This window comes from Meles meles, chromosome 2 (genome assembly GCF_922984935.1).
Source record: "Meles meles chromosome 2, mMelMel3.1 paternal haplotype, whole genome shotgun sequence".
NCBI classification, from domain to species: domain Eukaryota; kingdom Metazoa; phylum Chordata; class Mammalia; order Carnivora; family Mustelidae; genus Meles; species Meles meles.
Window position 1 is genome coordinate 182,773,333 of NC_060067.1, and position 19,828 is coordinate 182,793,160.

A 19,828-nucleotide genomic window follows, 5' to 3' on the forward strand; every position below is an offset into this window, starting at 1 on the left:
TCCCCTTAACTCCTCATTTTCCCAAAACATTCACTTCAAAATGTATACCTCTAGCACAATTTATTTTTAACGTACACCCTCGCATTTAAATATTTTACCTGTGATGTAATATGTAACTTGTCTGTTAATCTCCTCAGAATCGGCATCCGTGGTACTTAAGATGGCGATGACACCGCCTGGGGGATCATCTTCACTCACAGTCCCTTTATAAATCTCTGCCGTGAACCGCGGGGGGCTGTCGTTGACATCAGTGACTGTAACATCCACAATGGTGGTGGAGGACAGCTGAACCTTCTCACCGTGATCTGAGGCAACCACTTGAATCTGGTAATTGTCTCTCTTCTCATGGTCAAGTTCCTTCAGGGTCGTAATCCAGCCTGTCTCCACATTAATGGCAAAAGATTCGACGACTTCTACACTTTGTGACTGATCTAGACTGTACATGACTTGGCCGTTGGTTCCCGAATCGAGATCGGATGCCCGGATCTGGATGACTCTACTTCCTGCTGGCAGGTTTTCAACAATAAATGCCTCATACGGGTTCGACTCTAACACGGGGCTGTTATCATTGGCATCTTTCACTTGGATGCTGACATCCACAGAAGCCACCACTTCGTAGTCCTCATGAGTGCACTTGGCAAGTACAGAAAACTGGTACCACTTAGTTGTCTCATGATCAAGACTCTTCTCCAGTTTCAGTCTTCCACTCTGCCTGTCGATCACAAAGAACTCATCCCTGTTACTTTCGGGAGTATTCCCTTTGACTAGGCTGTACAGAATGGTCCCACTATGTTCTGCTCGGATGAGATCGATCTCTGTCCCAATAGGCAGGTCTTCTGAAACCGTGTAGGTATAAAATGGCTCTGAAAACTTTGGAAGTTGTATTTCCGGTGGAAGTATTTTTACATAGACGGGGACAACAGATTCTCTGGATGGAGACCCACTATCCACAGCTCTCACGAAGAAAGTGAAGAACTCATTTTCCAAGCCAATTAAGCTTTCTTTTGTAGTTATTACACCAGACAGTTTGTTAATTTCCAAATTCTCTGTGACACTTTCAGAATCTGCTTCAATGGCATAGGTGACATCAGCATTGGATCCCTCATCAGCATCACTTGCAAGAACTTTAATGACTGGCGTCCCTTTGGGAGCACTGGAGCCGATGTCCACTTCATACCTGGCTGCTCGAAACTGCGGTGCGTTGTCATTGTCATCTGTAAGGATGACATTAATGGTGCAGAAGGCAACCTTTCCTCCAGCATCCTTAGCCATTAAACGAACCGAGATCACTTTCTCCGCTGGGGTTTCTCGATCGAGTTTCTCCAGAGTAAATATCTGTCCTCTCTCATTTGTGTAAAATCTGTCTTTGGCAAAGTCATTGACAATATGGTAAGTAATGTGACCATAAATACCAGAATCCCCATCGGTTGCTCTGACCTCAATCACCAGGGTGTGTAAGGGAGCATTTTCAGCTAACTCCACTTCATATTCGCTCTGAAGGAAAACAGGGCTGTGCAGATTGCCTCCAATAACAGTTACGTGAACCTGAGCTGAACCCCTAAAAACTCCATCAGAAACAGAAACGTTAAGACTGTAAAACGGCTTCAAGGTGTGCCGGCGCAGGTTTGAGAGTGTGATAATCCCCGTCTCACTGTCCATGACAAAATTCTTCTGGTCGTTGCCCGACAGAATGGAATAGTCCAACTTGTCTACATCTGAACTGTCTGCATCATAGGCTTTGACACAGGTCACGAAATGCCCGTGGCTGGCATGCTCGCTAATTCTGGCTTCATAAATCTGCTGGTCAAACAGCGGTGGATTATCGTTGAGGTCTGTGACCTCCACGGTGACGATCACATCGCTGCTCAGGGGGGGCATGCCACTATCCACAGCCCTCACAAAAATCCTGTGCTGCTGGAACTGCTCATAATCCAAAGTCCTGACGAGCGAAATGAGGCCAGTGCTGCTGTCGATGTGGAAATGATCGTGGCTTTTGCTGTGATTCCCAAACATGTGGTAGGAAATTCCTCTGTTGGCTTCGGAATCTGAATCGGTCGCTCTGACTTGAACGACAGACGTGCCGATGACGGATGCCTCAGACAGCGTTGTGGCGTAAGCCTGCTGACCAAAGACAGGAGCATTATCATTGACGTCTTCCACGATGATGTCCACAAACACCTCGGCATGGGTGCCGGTCAGGGAGTCCGTCGCTCGGATGCTCAGCTTATACGCTGGGTGCGACTCAAAGTCCAGAGGAGCTACGACATTTAGGACCCCGGTGTTGAAGTTAATGGTAAACTGGCCGAAGGGATCTCCATCAGTGATGCTATAGAACACTTTCAAGCCTTCCGGACTGTTGGCTTGTACGTGGACGACTGGACTGTGCACCTGGATGTTCTCTGGCACCTCGGCGCTGTAGAAGGGTTTCTCAAACACAGGCATGGCTTTATTCATAACAGTGATGGGCACGATCACTTCAGCGGAGAAGGCTGGGTTCCCTCCATCTTTTGCGACCACTGTGATGAGGTATTCTTTATTTAAAGTGTCAGGTTCAAATTGCTTTTTCAGCGAAATTTCGCCTGAGGATCCAATCTGAAAATGTTCATGGTGCTCCTTCAGGTAGTAATTCACCTCCCCATTTCTGCCGCTGTCTCGGTCCACGGCAGTAACGTAGCGAATCACGTGGCCCACCACGGTGTCCACTTTGACAACGGCATAGTAAGGGAGGTTGACAAACACTGGTGCATTGTCGTTCTGGTCTTCTATGGTGACCTTGACGACGATGTGGGCCACTGCCGAAGGCTTCTGTTCTTGGGTCACTTCTACCACCACATCGAATGCCTCCTGCTGTTCGCGATCGAACGGTATGCCTGTGGTTGACAGCACGCCTGAAGTCCGGCTTATCTTAAATCTGCGGTCTGGGTTGAGGATCTGGTAAAACAAGGGCTCATTGATTGGGTTCCCAATGGCAGTAATGACAGCTAACGTTCTGGTTTCAGTGGAATTCTCTTTCACTACTGCAGAGTAGAAATCCTGGGTAAACTTCAGTTGGCTTTCTTTGCTTTCTTTCACGTTAATTTTCACAGAGGTAAAGCTTACAAATCTGCCATCAGAAACTCTCACGGTTAACTCATACCGGCTCCTTAACTGAGTTGTGTTCTGTACAGTTATAGTCCCTGTCTGGTGGTCCATAGAAAACTTCTCCCCAATGTTGCCTTCGGTGATGGAGTACATCAACTGTGAGAATGCACCTGAATCAGCATCTGTGGCATTTACTGTGATGACTTTGACTCCTCTGTATGTTGGCAGCAAGAGAGATGCTTCATATAATGATTTGGAGAACACAGGAGGACAATCATTAATGTCGATTACACGGATGGTCACGTTAGCCGCATACGCAGCAAATAAACGCGGTGTACCCATGTCGTGCACTTGTACGGTGAAGTGGAAAGTACTTGTTTCTTCATAGTCCAAACTCAGCACGGTATGAATAGCACCAGTGCTAGAATCAATAGCAAAGTATTTGTGTACAGATGGTTCAACAATGTGATAAACAAGCAAAGCATTGGATTCTTTATCAGCATCGGTTGCTCGAATCACTAACGGGATGTTCTTGTCAGTTAGCACCACACTGTTGATTGAAGCTGATTCACTAATGAGTCCCGTATACTCTGCCTGCATAAAGACGGGCACGTTGTCATTTTCATCCTGCAGGTGCACCAGAACAGTTGTGTTAGTAGACAAACCAGCCATGTTAGTTCCTTGGATGATCAATGTATAAATGGGCAAAGTTTCAAAATCCAGGGCTTTCTGAGTGATGATACTTCCAGAATGTGGATTAATATCAAAAGCATCGGCTACATTTCCATCTTTTATTTCATACACCACCGATGACTGACTGTGGGCTGTAACCATCCCGACGAAACTCCCAATGCTGACAGTTTCGCTGATTTCCACAGAATATTCTCTTGATGTAAACTTAGGAGAGGCATTGTCCGCAATCGTGACAAAGATATGCACAGAAGTTATTTCACTCATAGGTGGATTGCCTTGATCTGTAACTTTTACCATTAAGTCATATTCCACCTGGCTGTTTCGATCTAACTCTTTGGCAGTTTTTATAGAGCCCAAGACGGGATCAATTGTGAAAGAATTTCCAATATTTCCTGGGGGGGGGGGTGAGGGGGAGTGAAAAAAAACATGTTAGAGAAAAACATAAGGACCAATACAAGTCACAGTTGGAGATACAGAGACAAAGCTATCCTCAGAAGTGATATTCTAAAATGAAACAGAAATTCAGGAGTTATCAACATTTGAACGGAACTCATTTCATTTTTAGCCACCTATAATACAGTAGATTTTTCCGAGTTTTGTCCATAAAGTATGAAAAGAAACAGAAGAAAGATTACTCTATAACCTAAAGCCAGAACTCACTTGCTATTGGTTGAGCCAGATACTTGTTGTGGAATGTATGGTTATCCTTTTGTAAGGTAAGGTAAGAATTTTCCACCAGTCCCAAAAAACCCTTTGGAACATACTTCTGGTTTCAGCATTTATCGCCTCTAAGTTCTCAAGATTCTTATTCATTATGAAAGGGAAGACGTCAATTCACTAAGAAACTTTAACAAGCTTCAAGAGAGCTGTCCCTTGTTTTAAATACTCAGGGAATTGATGAATGAGTTTGTGTATAATCTGCCCCACTATGCAGGCTTCAAAGATTTCAGTCATACTTCCTTCTTAATCTTTTTCAGGTGAATCTGCCCTCTATGTCCCTGGTTCTCTCTATTGGGGGCGATCTCGCCTACATGGACATGCAGCCATGTCTAGACACATTTTCGGTTATCACTACCTAGAGTGTGCTGCTAACACCCGCTAAGTAGAGACCAGGGATGCTGTTAAACATCCTACAATGCACGGACGGCCCCCATAAGAAAGGATTTTTTGCTCCCAAGTATCAGTAGTGCTGAGAGAATGAACCCCTCCCCCCGCCGCCCCCTGAACAGACTGTATTCCTTGCTTCTCTTTGGACCTTTTCCAGTTATACTGTATACATAGATTTAGCTTCAAATGCAATTCCGTAACAGTTCCCGGTTTTGTATCATCACCGAGATCTTTCTGGAGACACCAGCAGTTTACTGAAGTTCAGCAGTTTACATCTCTGGATAGATTCAGGCAGTGCTGTGGGGTCCCTCAGATTCAATCCATCCACCCACACTTCATCCCTTTTCTGTTTCACACCAGAGTCCACAATCCATTATCCTAGCCACAGAACTGCATTTATTTTCCCCAAATGAACTATTACACTTCCCCACAACAAAGCTGACTTGCCCCTTAACTGCTTTTTTAAGTTCTGTTTTCCTCTAGGTTTGCAACTGTGTGGGGTACACTTCAGAGGCCAGAACAACTTACCGCGTGGTGTGCAAACCAGGAGAATGACCGAGCACCCCTGTCCCCACATCACTGTTAGTCAACACTTCCTCTACAGCCTTCATTTCCTTCTTTTAATGTGTTTTCCAAAAATCCATGATACCATTTTTTCTGAGGCCAGATCCAGTCTGGTTTTCATTAAGCCTTCCTGGTTCCGCGTCTAGGCACCACAGTCTGCAACACAGCAGAGGCCCGGGCTGTCTCCAGGCCCCCAAGTTCCAAGCTGAACCCTCATGCACGAATGGGGTCACACTGCCTCTACCACGCCTCACAGACCCCTAATTTCTTCCTGTCTGCATTTATGAGTCAACAATCCCAGATTCTCACACTGTGCTTTAGCCAGTCACTGGAACTCCAAGGACCTCTTTCCTCCTACATGGGCATCACCCCATCTTTCAAACCCATGACTGGTTACCTGGGGCTGGTAGGGTGACCATGAAAACCTGTGCACGATGGTCTTTACCCGCACCCCTCAGGCTATCCTATGCCTGTACTAATAGTAGCTGACCTACCACAGTTTACATTCAATCATCTCTATCCCTTTCTCTTATTTTATACAGTGAAACCTTAAAGCCTCAAACACGCAAGGCCCTCCAGAGCAGAATGAATACATTCTACCTGCGCTAAAGCAAGCTGGCGGCGTTAGAACTCACTACCTTCCCCACAAAGTACTTGCTGCCCTCCAGCCATGCTGGCTCCTCACTCCTCAACCGGGAAAGCATGTGCTCATTGCAGCATGACTGTATTTGGGGGTTCCTTTCTGGAACTGTCTTCCCTACCTATTGCTTCTTCATTCATTCATTCATTCATTCATTCATTCATTCATTCATTCAGGTTTTACCCAAATGTCTCTCTGCTTAGAGAATGTGATGGTGAAGCCTTCCTTTACCTCCCTAATCAGAATGGCTGTTTCTGCCCCCAGACCCTCTTCTTCCCTTTACAGCACATATTGCAACCTTCTTATCCATTCTCCCTCTAGAACATAAGTCCCCATTTAAGCATGGCTTGTTTTACTCACTATTTATCATCTGTGCTTAGAAAAATGCCTGACACACAGGAGACACTCAGGAGTGTCATGTGTCATGTGTCAGGAGACACATAGGAGTAAGTGTTGAATTTGTTGTATGGAAAGATAATAAAGCACTATTTTTATCTGATTTTGTTTTTCTGCCTTTTACTTCTATCATCACCAGCAACCACTTGTTAGATTAAGCACTACAGTTGAAAGTATTAACAAAAGACATGTCTACTACTCAGAAATTCCTGAGAAATTTTTACCGGCATGTAAAATTCAGGAACATTACTACCTGGAGTATTATCTTAAAAAGAGGCTAAACAGGAACCCAGGTAGCCAATTAGCAGACAGCTCCTAGATACATCTCCACTGTGGAAGAACTCCTTGGATTTGCAGATGGGGCAAGCAATATGTTCCTGTGGCAGAACACGAAGGGCCTCTGAGTGGTTTACACATACCCATGTCCCACCTAATAACAGCTACACACATCAGATACTGAGACACACACGCAGTATTTGTGAGGGAACTCACAGGGCAAGCAGCAGAGTCTGTACCAGCGTGGGGGCTTAGGTGTTCACTTTAGCTGGAGATACTGGTGATTTCTAAATAGCCTTAGATTGCTCTGTTTGAAGAAGGCGATTATCCAAACATGTGAATCTGTACTCATTAGCAAGGACTGTATTACACACATACACCCCAAAGGGCATGTCAGAGCTGTGTGCAGAAATCCATTTCTCCCCGCTGGGCACGCTCTGTGGACGTTCAGTAAAGTGCTGCCTACCTGACCACTGGCGGCCTCGATAGGAAACCTCAAGTTTCTATTGCAATTATATTTAACCTAAGTTTGGGGAAGGAAATCAATTCTAGTTAATAAGTTCAATTACTGACTGTCTTTTATTTCCAGGCATTGTGACAGTTTTGAAGTTACAATAACCTACTAAAAAAAAAAAAAACAAAAAACAAAAACATCAAACAATCCAGAGTATGGCCCTGATTGTCTCTAAACACACAAGTCAATTGTTACGGAAAATATCCTTTAATTAATTCTTTTCCCTAAAGACTCCTAATTAGACCAAACTCTTTGCTCAATAAATTGCTGCTAATTAAACATGCAGTGTTACAGCCTGAATCTATAACTAGTTTTTTGAACTTTATGAAATGTAATCTGACATAAATGAGAAGCAGGTGAATATAAGTAACTTAAATGAAAGGAGGTACGACCATTTTATATTTCCTATTATTCCAACAGATTCACATACACATGCTTCTGCATTTTAATGGTAGCTCCTGCCTACAAACGCTTTTTGTATTACCAAATCTATAAAGATTATCTTCTTAGGAGTCCAAATTCTGTACTGAAATAGGCCCTTGGTATCATCTATTCTTTGAGGGGAGACAGAGTTCCATTCTTGGAATACCAAATTACTAATCCCATCAGTCATTACAAGCATTGCAAGAATGCACATGCCTTCAGTCAGCACCAACAATCATATTTTAACCACCCAGTTGTTGAAAATTATGTGAAAGCTAAGGGAAAAGTTTAACATTTTCTCCTACACAAACCCAGGCAGTTTGTCTGTGAGAAAATTATTTTGCTGAACTGCTCAGGCACGCACAAATGGAATGCACTGTTTTTTTTAACAGCTAAATTTCTGAACCAGTGGAAAAACCTGCATCTTTGTTCAAGGCGCTAACTATACTACATTTGAATCCTGAACCCCAGGGGAGTACAGAAAATCTTATTTGTGTAATTGACTAAATTTGGTTGTTTTCAGTGAAACAAATGAGGCTTCAAATGTATTAAAAAATAAAAATAGTTACATAAAACACATCAGTTGTTGTTTTTTTTTTAAATTACTCTCCATGCTCAGGTTCTGACTATATGACCTAGAACTGATGCGTCTACCAATTCTAATGTCTAGGAAAGGCACAATTTTTAAATATGCAGAGGAACGGACTTACGCAAATCAAGTTAATTGCATGATATTCTAAAACTCATTGTAAAGACAAAAGAATGAGAGAGACTATATTCTCTGTACTAACGATTACCTTGAGAAACATGGAAAAATGGAAGCAGGCTTCTTGATACTTAATCATACGCACTGCATGTGGCACGAGTAGGGAAGGTCCCCAAACAAAATGAATTCTGACTACAAATCATATGCTGTAAAGCAGATCCCTATTTCAATCAGAAGCTTCCTTTTTGCATGAACATATACAATTGGGGACCAATGATGGCCTCTACCTACATCACACTCCTAGCACAGCACTTGACACAGAAAACAGGCTTCATCAGTCCATGGAATGAGTAGAGGAAAGACTATGAATAGCATCATAAAAGAGAAGAGAGAACACAACATTTTACTTTGATCCTCTTTGTAGCTACCAGCAAGACTCTGGATCTCTTGCCCTATCATATGAGGAAGAAATGTTCAAGGCCTTCCTTGCCCAACTCGCCAGAAAACTCATTGGGCTTTTCAACATCTCCAGTCCAAATCGCAACCCTGGGGGCCTACATAACAACCCAATTCCATGAATGAAACTCAACTGTTAAAGATTCAGGAGGGTGAAAGGGGCAGAAAAGCTAAACCTGGAAGGGGCAGTGGAGGCACGACACCCAGCACTCTGTCGTGGAAATTCCTACTATGCCCAAGAGAAAATGCTCTGACTAAAAGTGAAATTACTGAGGCCACTGGTTTCTTGAGAATGTTTCACAATAACAAGTATTATGAAGGAAAATGTTGTATAGTTAAAAAAACTGTGGAAATACTGAACCGAATCAAATACAGTTTTCTTCACTCCAGAACTTCTCAGAGCCTTGAACTATGCTAATAACGTGAAATCTTTTTATTTAACGTAGGCCTTTTTGCTTTCTATTGAGTTAAAAGCTTAAAAAAAAGTCTTCTTTCTCCTAACATGAAAAATGGTAGCTAAAGATTAATTTAAGCAATTTTTGCGGTGACACACAAATGTTTCTACACATAGAACTAGTTTTAGAAAATAAATGTACTTTTTAATCTGAGTGCTCCAAAAATACCTGATTCGATCGAATACAGCACTTCAGCATTCTTCCCTTTGTCCTTGTCCAGAGCTGTGACCTGCAACACAACTGAGCCGACAGCCGCTGATTCATAAACTCGCCCTTCATAGGAGGAACTCGTGAACCAGGGGGCATGGTCGTTTGTGTCGCTGACATTAACAACAATCCGAGCGAAGTTCCGCTTCACAGGGACATCTTGATCCCGCACCTGAAAGAATCAACAGGTTATCAGTGTTGTCGGAGGTTTCCCGGTCATTGATTAAATAATGATCACTCGGAAAGACATGAAACCCTTCAGAAAACAAACGGTGGCCAACGAATGAGCAGAAAGCCGTACCATGACTGTAAGAACGTGCTGGTGGATGGCTTCATGATCAAGTGTTTCGGAAGTCGAGAGAGAGCCCGTTGCAGGGTCAAGACGAAATTTCTTGAGACTCAGTGGATCAATGCTGCTCTGGAGAGTATAGATCAGCTTGTTTTTCTCATCCTTATCCATTGCACTTATTTGCAAAATTTCTGTTTCTGGCACTGTGTCTTCGGGAATAACAACTTCATACTTTGATGTAGAAAACTGAGGACGATGGTCATTTGTATCTATTACTTTGATGAATACCTATTAAGGACATAAAGACTCACATTACAGTAATATCCTTAACTGTGATATTTTATTATTTACAGAATCAAGGGGAAACATGAGATGCACATTGAAAAAAAATTTTTTTAGCAAAATGAAACAATGAGAAATAAAAGAAACAAAATTCTAGAATAAAAAAAATCTTTAAAATTTTCCATTGATATATTACCCAGATCAGTAAGATAATGAAGACCTTTCTAATTTCTTAAAACTAACTTTGGAGGGCAAATGTAACATCTTTCACACACTCCTTTCTGACTGCACACTTCATTTCTCTCAGGTCTCCACAGGAGAGAGATTTCTAGAGCACTCATGTCAGGATAACAGAGAATTTACTTCAGCAGGATTTACAGAAGATAATTTCCTCTATCAGATCTGAATCTGCAACTACCAAGCAAACGAGGAGACTATGGTACTACTAGACAAATACCGTATTTAAATTTCTTGTTCTAATTGTTGAGACTCCAAATTCCCACCAATAAACTAGAAATGTGCTTTAAAAATCTTTACTACATTTTTACAATAGCAAAACCTACATATAAATATTAAACCCATTCATTTCCTAAAAGCACTTTAAATACACTAAAGATAAGCTCTCTTAAATACGTCAACATAGAATAACAACCTTAAAGGGGGAAAAAGCCAATACTGAAAAAAACTCAGCTGGGTTAAAAAAATATATATGTATTTTTTTTACTTTAACACTAAGAGGATTAATTTTCAGACTGAAAAGACATGTGTGGAGATAAGGCATAGTGGAAATCACCACTGACTACAAAGATGGTTTCTGGTTATGAACAAGAAATCCGAGCTTCGTCGGCATGTGTGGAATAAAGAGGTTCGCTAGTCCTAACGGCCCAGGAGGCTGCAGTGGCAGGAATGCACAGGTGAAGCGATTACCCACCCCGGAGCAGGCATACGAGCTGCAGGTCTTTCCATGACGATTATACACCAGTGTTCTCATAAAACACTACAACATCAGTGACGGATTTGTAACATTAAACTTTATATACGTAATAAATGCATTTGCTAAACCAAAGAAGGGTTTTATGTGGAAGTTACATAAACATTTAAAACCACAGACCGTTTTTAAAGCTCGACGATGATCCACAAGCGATGGTTTTATAATTTCTCTAAGTTCAATCATTATATATTCATTTCCACTGTACATTTACATAGTACTTTTCTAATGGAGTGTTGGGCAGAGGTAGTTGATTCCTGCTCTCAAGTCAGTCAGTCATAACTCAGTAGGAACAAGGAAGGTAAAAACAACCAATTCTGATACAGCGATTCAAAGGAAGCACATTCACAGAGCCCTATCCGCGCAGCATGCACCCCACGTTACTGGGAAGCAAGTACAATGAACATACAGCAGTCCCTGCCCTCAGGAAGCTCTCAGGCTCGGCCAGTTAGGTCTTACACACGCCGAGCACGATGAGGCTGCACATATTACCAAGCGAGTTATCAAGGAAGCCTTTAGGAGTCCCAAGATGGCGAGGGACGTTCTGAAAGCTTTTAAGGAGAAGGTAAGGCTTTGCTTGCGTAGGTCTTAGGTTGGTAATCAATATTTACTAGGATGGGGGTCGGGGGTAGACCTTGGTCAGAGACAGGAAGGCAAGAAGTGGCATCAAACACCCTATCTCCTCGAGAATAAACAGAAGGACTTGGAACTAAGGGATGGTAAGCGAGCAGGGAGAAGGTGGCGTCCAGTGCGCAGAGCCTGGACTCGCAGGCAGAGGCTGGAGAGCTACAGCTCACGTATGCCCTAACTAGCTGATCAGAGGAAATCCACCTTTACCGCCTCTTCCCAAGCCGGCAGACCCCTGCGGTAGTGGGCACAGCCAGGTGAACTGCAATGACAGAGAATGGAGACAGGGAGGGGACTAAAGTGTCCAGCAGCAAGTGCATGCCAGCGCAGCTGCGATCTCACTTACCCCCCAGAGGGCCCTGTGAGGACAAAATCACTATGCCCCTTTCCCGGTGACAAATGGAAGCCAAGAGGGTTACAGCCGCTTGCCCAGGGACAGGGTAAGAGGCAGAGCCAACATTCAAACCAGTCGACCTGTGCATAATGCTGATGATGCTCCAGAGAAACCAGAAGGAAACATGAAAGCAAAGCTGTTTCAAAGAAGAAGCAAACAAAAAAAAAAGCTGTAACTGGATTTGGTAGGTGACCTTGAGATAGGGCTAAAGTGAAGCAACTTGAATTGATACTGGTTGGATCCCAAGCAGCAAAGGCAGGATAGGAATGCAAAGAGCAGTGTGTTTCAACAGAGCACTGGGACCCCATGGGGACTTCACTGGGAACCCCCCACCTCCCCCTCTGCTGATGAAGCACCGTGGCTCACGCGACAGTGCTCCCCAAACCTCCGACCCGCATGCAGCAACGTCCGCCCTGTTGCTTCCCAAGTTTTACCTACAAGCCCAAATCCACCCTGTCCTGTTCCTTAGCAATCCAGTCCTTATCTCTGCAACACCCTTCACTTGGCGTTTGCTGCTCCCTTCTCATCCCTGTTCCTATCTCCCTGCCCTCTGGCCCATGTGGAAACTGAAACCCAATTACTGACTGTCCCCTTTGTCCTATACCTTCACAGGGGAGTCTGGGCTCTGGGACCACATCTTTGAGACTCTGACTCCCCTTCCCTGCCAGCAAATCATGAGGATATTATCAAGACCCCCTGAAAATAACTCAAAAGAAGTTACAAGGTATAAAGGCAGCACGACAATGTAAGATATTTGTGTCCCTGGGAAGACTGCAATTTATTTCCTGGGTTTTACAGGAAATTTTAGTCAATCGACTTCACATTTCATATGAAGTTTTTTTTTTTTAAATATTTTATTTATTTGACAGAGAGAAATCACAAGCAGGCAGAGAGGCAGGCAGAGAGAGAGGAGGAAGCAGGCTCCCTGCGGAGCAGAGAGCCCGATGCGGGGCTCAATCCCAGGACCCTGAGATCACGACCTAAGCTGAAGGCAGAGGCTTTAACCCACTGAGCCACCCAGGCGCCCCTCATATGAAGTTTTTAATGGTACTCACTAAAAACTGTAATTATTTGGGAAAGGGCATACTGCTACTAATTCATTTATGTCATAAGCAATAAATGTGACAGGTAAACAGATCGTCTTCATTAACGAGAATGGTTGGCACCGACGGCCACTGCTCTGGCTTCTTAAGGTCCTTTGGCTGGATTTCCGGTTAGTAGATTATTGGAACTGGTCCACATACAGTTATGCTCTTTAAACCTTTCAAAATTCATCTTGCTAAATTTATTACACTCCATGTTTTTATTCTCATTTTCATGCTCTAAAGTCTAATTTCTATAATGAGAAGTTACTGACAGAAATGAGATTTTAATACTGTACTAAAACTTTTAAATGACAATCTCAAAATGACCCCAAAGCATGGTACATATGTCAATTTTAAATACACTAAAAATCACAACCACGTGGAGAAAGGAAGAAGGTCTTTTTCATAACTGGCTCTGAATCATCTACTCATTTATTAATTAAAAATACATCAGAGATTTTTATTCTTCAGTGCAACTAAATGATTTAACGATGATCTCTCTCATTTGAGATTTAAATTAGTATCACCTAAAGATAAAAAACTGGAATTTGGAAGCATTTTCTCTCCTAATATTTAATTTCTTCCTTCGTCTTTTAGGACACAGCAGATATATATGTAAATCTTAGCTTCTACCATCCTAAGGTGAGCTCAATGAGGGTAGGACTGTTTCCCAGGATTCAGTTTCTTGAACAGTACCTGCCACAACAAATGTTCAACAAATTCTCACAGAGCCCACACTAAGAATCAAAGAGAATTTAAGGTATAGGATTTTAACATTTAAATTTGAAATCTCAGTAATCTGGCCATCTCTTAAATCACCATGTAGGAACAAATACAGATGTTAAAGGGATTATGAGAACAATTCTATCAACCATTTTATACAACCCTCCTGAAAATAGCCAAAAGGAGAAAAAATTTTAAGAAGTGATTTAAAACATGATTACTTTAATGAGCTTTAACAAAAATGACTTGGACACATTCATCCTCAAGAGCCATACACTTTATACTAATGCTGTTCAAAGTCAGTATAAAATCGAAAGATCTTGATAATCACAAGTGGGTGGTTGTTTCTAAGTCTTCTTTCAGAATTCCCAAAACTGGTTAATTACAGGACAAACCTATATTTTCTTTCCCTAAATACAAATCCTTGGTGTGCATCTACGTAAGCCCTATCAACATAGCAGCTGGGAGCCTGAGAGGGCAGAATCACGTTGCCTGCGCACCCTAAAATCAGAAGGTCATTATCAGTCCACCTCTGACGAACGCATCACCGGTGATTCACTTACCTGTGTGAGGATAGCGGTGGTTCCGTCTGTAGCTTCAACTGTGAGGTTATAGCTTGATTTCTCTTCCGCATCAAGAGGTTTGGCAACAATGATGGTCCCAGTGCCCTTGTCCACATCAAAGTGGCTCTCGTAGTTGCCACCTAGTTTAAGTTAGGACATACAGAAAAGTATGAAAACCTCTCACTTCTTTTGTGGCTTTCTAATTCCTTATGACAGAGGGAAAAAAAACCCACTTCTGATATACTGCTCAAGGTGATTCCAAGGAGCTTTCATTTTGGAAGACAAGAAAAGAAGGGCCAATTAGAAAGACAGTGCCTACTAATGCAAACTTGAGCCCTAACTGTCAAGGGAAGCTACTGAGAGAGGAAAGCAAGAAAGCAACTCTGAAAGGCAGAAAAACATTGCTAATGTTGCCAGTGAGTTACTTTTCATTCGCTTTTTCGGGGGTTCTGGATAGGTCTTTAATTTATATATCCCAGTAGCTATATATCAAACATCCTTTACTAAACAGAGTCAGCCATTCAAATGCTTAATTACTCAAAAAAAATTCGTGACGCCTGAAGAATACTGCCCTAAAAAATTAACTATTAAAAACAAATGTTAACTCTGAGAAAAATCGTGGCAGTTAACATCAATTAGTTCTGCCTCTTATATACTTAAAAAGACATTTTCCCCATTGTTGCCTAACACATAGCTTAATGAATCCAAAGTTTCTGTGCTGCTGACATCAAATGCATTCCCAGTTATGTTCCAGGTAGAACTCTTCCCACATCCACTGAACCGGAGGTACTCTTATCAATGAGGTGATATGGAATGGAAGTAAGAGTCTTAATGTCATGATGAGGTTCTACTACTAAATCTTACCAAAAAGTAAAACAACACACACATTAAAACAAACCAAAAAACCAGTGAAATCTAAAACTAAGGATGATTTTGGGATGTCGCAGAAGTCAGCATGATGTGTGCAACTGGAATGGGTGACCATGGGCGCGCCATGAAAACGAGGGGCAATGGAAAACAGTCACTGGAAATAAAAAAGGTTTTAAAAACTGATGCTTTTCTTTTAGATCTCATAATCTGAGGCAAATTATGGGATCTCAGCAGATACCTTCTGCTGTACAGTTCAGGTCACAAGTCATCTGAAAGATGGAAAACACTTCTCTAGCGAGTGTGTCTCCTGGCACAGCCACAAAGAAGCAAGCAAGCATGGAAGGCAAGCACAAAAGAAGGAAGAGCGTCAATCAGACCAGTTCCAACGGCCGTCAGCGTTACACACAGCCCAGCGGGGGCCTGGCTCATCTGGAAGTATGACAGGAGTTAACAGGGAGCCAACAAACGACTCTGATTGTAGTTCACTGTGAAAATCTTATTTCTTCTTTAAAACTAAAGTAAGGGTTTCGGAGGTGTGGATGACCTCAACGATTTCATACAACGCCCGGAGCTGGGCACGCAGCCGAACCGCGTGCTGGGGGAAATGAAGAGGTGAAGCCCGTGCCGCCCACGTCGCAGCCGCCTCACGTGCTGACACGACATTTCGTGGGAGGGTGGCTATGGGCTGAAAGAGGGAAGCAGGGATCTGCAGGACCAACTAGAGAGGAGTCACAACCCATACTTATGCTTTTAAAGATCCTGATGATTAACATAACATGAGGAAACACCATTGAAAAAACAAAGATGTCAAAGTTTAAGGTGAATTTGTTTAAGTATGAGAGAGTAAGGGAATACGTTCTAGGTCTAAACTCAATTAAATGAAAACCAAAAAATTCACGTAGGCATATAATCTTTATTACAAGGTCCACGAACCTCCTGAACGCTCCTTCCCACATTCCCAAATGTGGTAAATAAAACACAGAAGGTCACAGATGGCACTCTCATTATTAAGTTATACAATTAAATTTGTAACATTATTCCCTATAAAATACTGACATGTGACAGTCACAGTTATTTTAAGCATTCAAACCATGTTCGCTAAAAATAGCGATGTGCCATACGTTATGTAACAAGAAGGAAAATTAAAAAGTTGTGCTTTTGGACCACAACATTCAGGTTTCTAACTCCTTCATGCACTTTTGAAAAACTTATTTTAACATTAAGGGTATGGTACATGCATGGCAGTAATTTTAAACAAGTTCAGTACATGGCTGGGTATTATAAAACCTTTTGCGATTGAAATACTGCAATTTAAGACAAATTCTCCACTTCTAAGTCTCACTTAAAAATTTTAAATCCAGAGATATATACAAAAATCAGAAAACCAAAGATAGGTTCTCCTCAGTGTAAACTATGCAAGGACAATAAAACTCTGAGGAAGACTCACCAATGATGTCAAACCAAAGAGGCGTGCCAGGAGGCTCCACAGAGATCACGCCAATCATGTGAGCCACTGGATCACTTTCCATGACAGTGAAGGAAAAAAATGCTTCTTCAAATGAAATTGGCTCCACAGATGGCTTGGGTTTGGAGATCCATTCAATATGGAGTCGAGTGGTTGACGACTTTTGGGGGCGACCATTATCAACTGCCTTAATCTATAAAATATAAGCAGAGGGGACAAAGGGAGCAAATTAGAAGTTACATCCCATAACCGAAGCACAGACTGGTTTGGTCTCAAACTGAGCCAATTTCAAACACTTTGTTTTTGTATTTGTATATTCCCTGTGTATTAAGGCTTGATTCAAAAGAGCGACCTCTTCATGCCACACTCAACACACACAGTAACTGGAGTGATGGCTGAGAAGGGAAAAACCAAAGCAACATTTCCCAACAGGACACACACACTGAGGCCCCTTCCTGGAGAAAGAGAAAGTTTTCAGAGAAGTGACATTAAGAACAGATGAACGAAAGTATGTGAGAAATTCAAAGACGAAATCCTAACTCACTGAAAGAATATCATATTCTCCAGCTCCAGAAAACTTCTTGGATGAAACCACTCCGGTTTTGGGCTCAATAAAAAATTTGCCATGTTCGTTTCCATCTTCAATGCTGTAAGAGATTTCCGCATTGGGACCTTCGTCTTTGTCTGTCGCTATAACACGATAGATGGGCTCCCGCTTGGCATTTCTTTCTCGTTCTGGTCTTTCCCGCTCTGGGAGCCTGATTTTGTAGAACTTCTGCAGGAACTGAGGTTTGTTGTCATTTTCATCAAGGATTTTCACAATCACTCTTGCAATGGTGGATTTGGTGGGGGTACCATTGTCAGTCACAGTAACCTGTTTTAGAAAGTTAACAGATCAACAGATGTTTTTAAAATATAACTATATAAAAAGTGACTCTCTTCCTAATTAACAATAAGCCACATTTGCACAGATCTGCAGAGTTCACATACACTATGACGCACACCATATCCTCTCCTTTGACAAGAGCCTTGTGAGGAGGCAAGATGATGATGTGTCCTGTTCCAAAAGGGACAGGGGGAGCAACAAGGGCCCAGAAATAGGCTCTTCCCTCCCCACACCACCTCTCCCTGCACTACTGCACCTATAACACGAATGTTGCCAAAATGGCAAATGGCTTTTTTTTAAAAACGACTTATTTTTAAGCCAAGAAGAGCCACATGAAGATTTTGCTTTTAAGGATTTTATTTTTTTATTTGACAGAGAGAGAGATCACAAGTAGGCAGAGAGGCAGGCAGAGAGAGAGGGGGTAAGCAGGCTCCCTGCTGAGCAGAGAGCCCGATGTGGGGCTCGATCCCAGGACCCTGGGATCATGACCTGAGCCGAAGGCAGAGGCTTTAACCCACTGAGCCACCCAGGCGCCCCAAGATTTTGCTTTTAAATAGAGTCCAGTTACAAATAACATACACTCCATGCACTTAAAAATCAAATCTCCACATACTGCATTAAAAACCTTCATTTTTAGGCCTCAACAATAAAGCAAGCTAAATCTTCAATTTAAAATATATGTGAATGAGCAAGCCTTTTAATACTAGCTGTCATCATTTTGTTCTGTTTGACTCTTTTCTTGTTCAGAAGTCCTCCATGTTTAGGACAGCAGATATAAAAATTTCCATTCAGACCCACTTGTTAAGTAAGAGTTTTAGTAAAAGAAATGTAAAGTAATGGTCGCTCTCATTATTCATGTATTCAGCTGAGGAATAAAAAATTGGAGTCTTTTCCCCCCAAATCAAATGTCCACTTTTACTTTGGCGTGGATATTAAAAGCAATGACCTTAGGAATAGCTATTTTTCCCTCACCACGTCCTCCAAAAATAATGGTTGAAATACTAAAAATATTAAAGTATACTGAAGTTTTCTGTGGACCTGTTTTTTTTTTTTTTTTTTTTTTTAAAGCTTGGTGAATATAAATCCTGTTGTTTATAGAAGTGTGAATATATCCTCATGGTACTTGCCAAGAATATTTAAGGGTATATTTAAGGAGTTGCTTAAAGTACATGATTTACGTTCCCACACTCTAAAAAAAAACAAAATGTACACTTATTATTTAATTTTAATCTCTCCAAACACCCCCTTTTGATCAGTTCTCATATGGTCTTTAGGGACAAGAGAGAAATCAAAGAGAAATATAAGCAGGCACTATGTTTGTGGTAAACATACCCAAATGGTATGGGCTGGGTTCAATAATCAAAGGGTTTTTAACATGGGATTGAGAAAAAAGCTTTTCTTTAAGACAGTCAAATCAATGCCAGTGTTGGCCCTCAAATCCACCACCAAAAAGGATTACAGAAAACATACAAGGTATGTAGGTCACAAACCATTACAAAGGCTTATTTCCCATCAACATCTTCATATTATCTACAAAGTCCTAAGTATCTTGTACTTGTTCCCATCCAGCCTTAGACATTTACTATGAAAAGGTGGCTTTGGAGGGAGGCACACGACGGACAGGTGTCCACTGCGGTTCTAAGTAGGGTGCGGCTGCAGCAAGATGCCAGTGCCTGGGACCTGCCACCCTGGAAAGCAGGCCACCTGCTTCCCTTCTTAGGGAACCACAGTCTCCTTCTGTCAATCATGGTAGGGACCGAATCAAAATTCTGAACTCTGCTCTAACAGAAGGAAAATGAATTTAAGGGAACTGTACAACCTAAGACTAATACTCAGATGTAACACATGAAGAGATTTACGAACTATAGGGCACCTGGGGGGTGCAGTGAGTTTAAGTATCCGACTCTTGATTTCAGCTCCGGTCATGATCTGGGGGTCCTGGGATTGAGCTCCATGTGGGGCTCTGTGTTCAGCAGGGAGTCTGCTTGAAGATTCTCTCTCCCTCTGCCCCTCCCACTGCTCGCATGCTCTCTCTGTCTCTCTTGCTCTTGCTCTCAAAACAAATTTTAAAAATCTTAAAAAAAAAAATAAAAACAATTACTAACTGTAATGGTGGTTGTGAAACCAGCTTTTCTAGA

General features: G+C 42.1%; 1 protein-coding gene across 5 annotated transcripts in view; it reads right to left on the bottom strand.

Moving 5' to 3' along the window:
- Positions 1-19,828, bottom strand: part of FAT1 (FAT atypical cadherin 1) — a 127,555-nt gene that overhangs the window by 27,610 nt on the left and 80,117 nt on the right. For all 5 annotated transcript variants that reach the window (XM_045997973.1, XM_045997978.1, XM_045997975.1 and 2 more), the window contains exons 5-10: positions 17,349-17,678; positions 16,787-16,997; positions 14,470-14,609; positions 9,820-10,095; positions 9,480-9,690; positions 99-4,166 (exon numbers count right to left, since the gene is read on the bottom strand). In XM_045997973.1, coding sequence (XP_045853929.1) covers positions 99-4,166; positions 9,480-9,690; positions 9,820-10,095; positions 14,470-14,609; positions 16,787-16,997; positions 17,349-17,678 — 5,236 coding nt within the window. The remainder of the gene's footprint in view (positions 1-98; positions 4,167-9,479; positions 9,691-9,819; positions 10,096-14,469; positions 14,610-16,786; positions 16,998-17,348; positions 17,679-19,828) is intronic.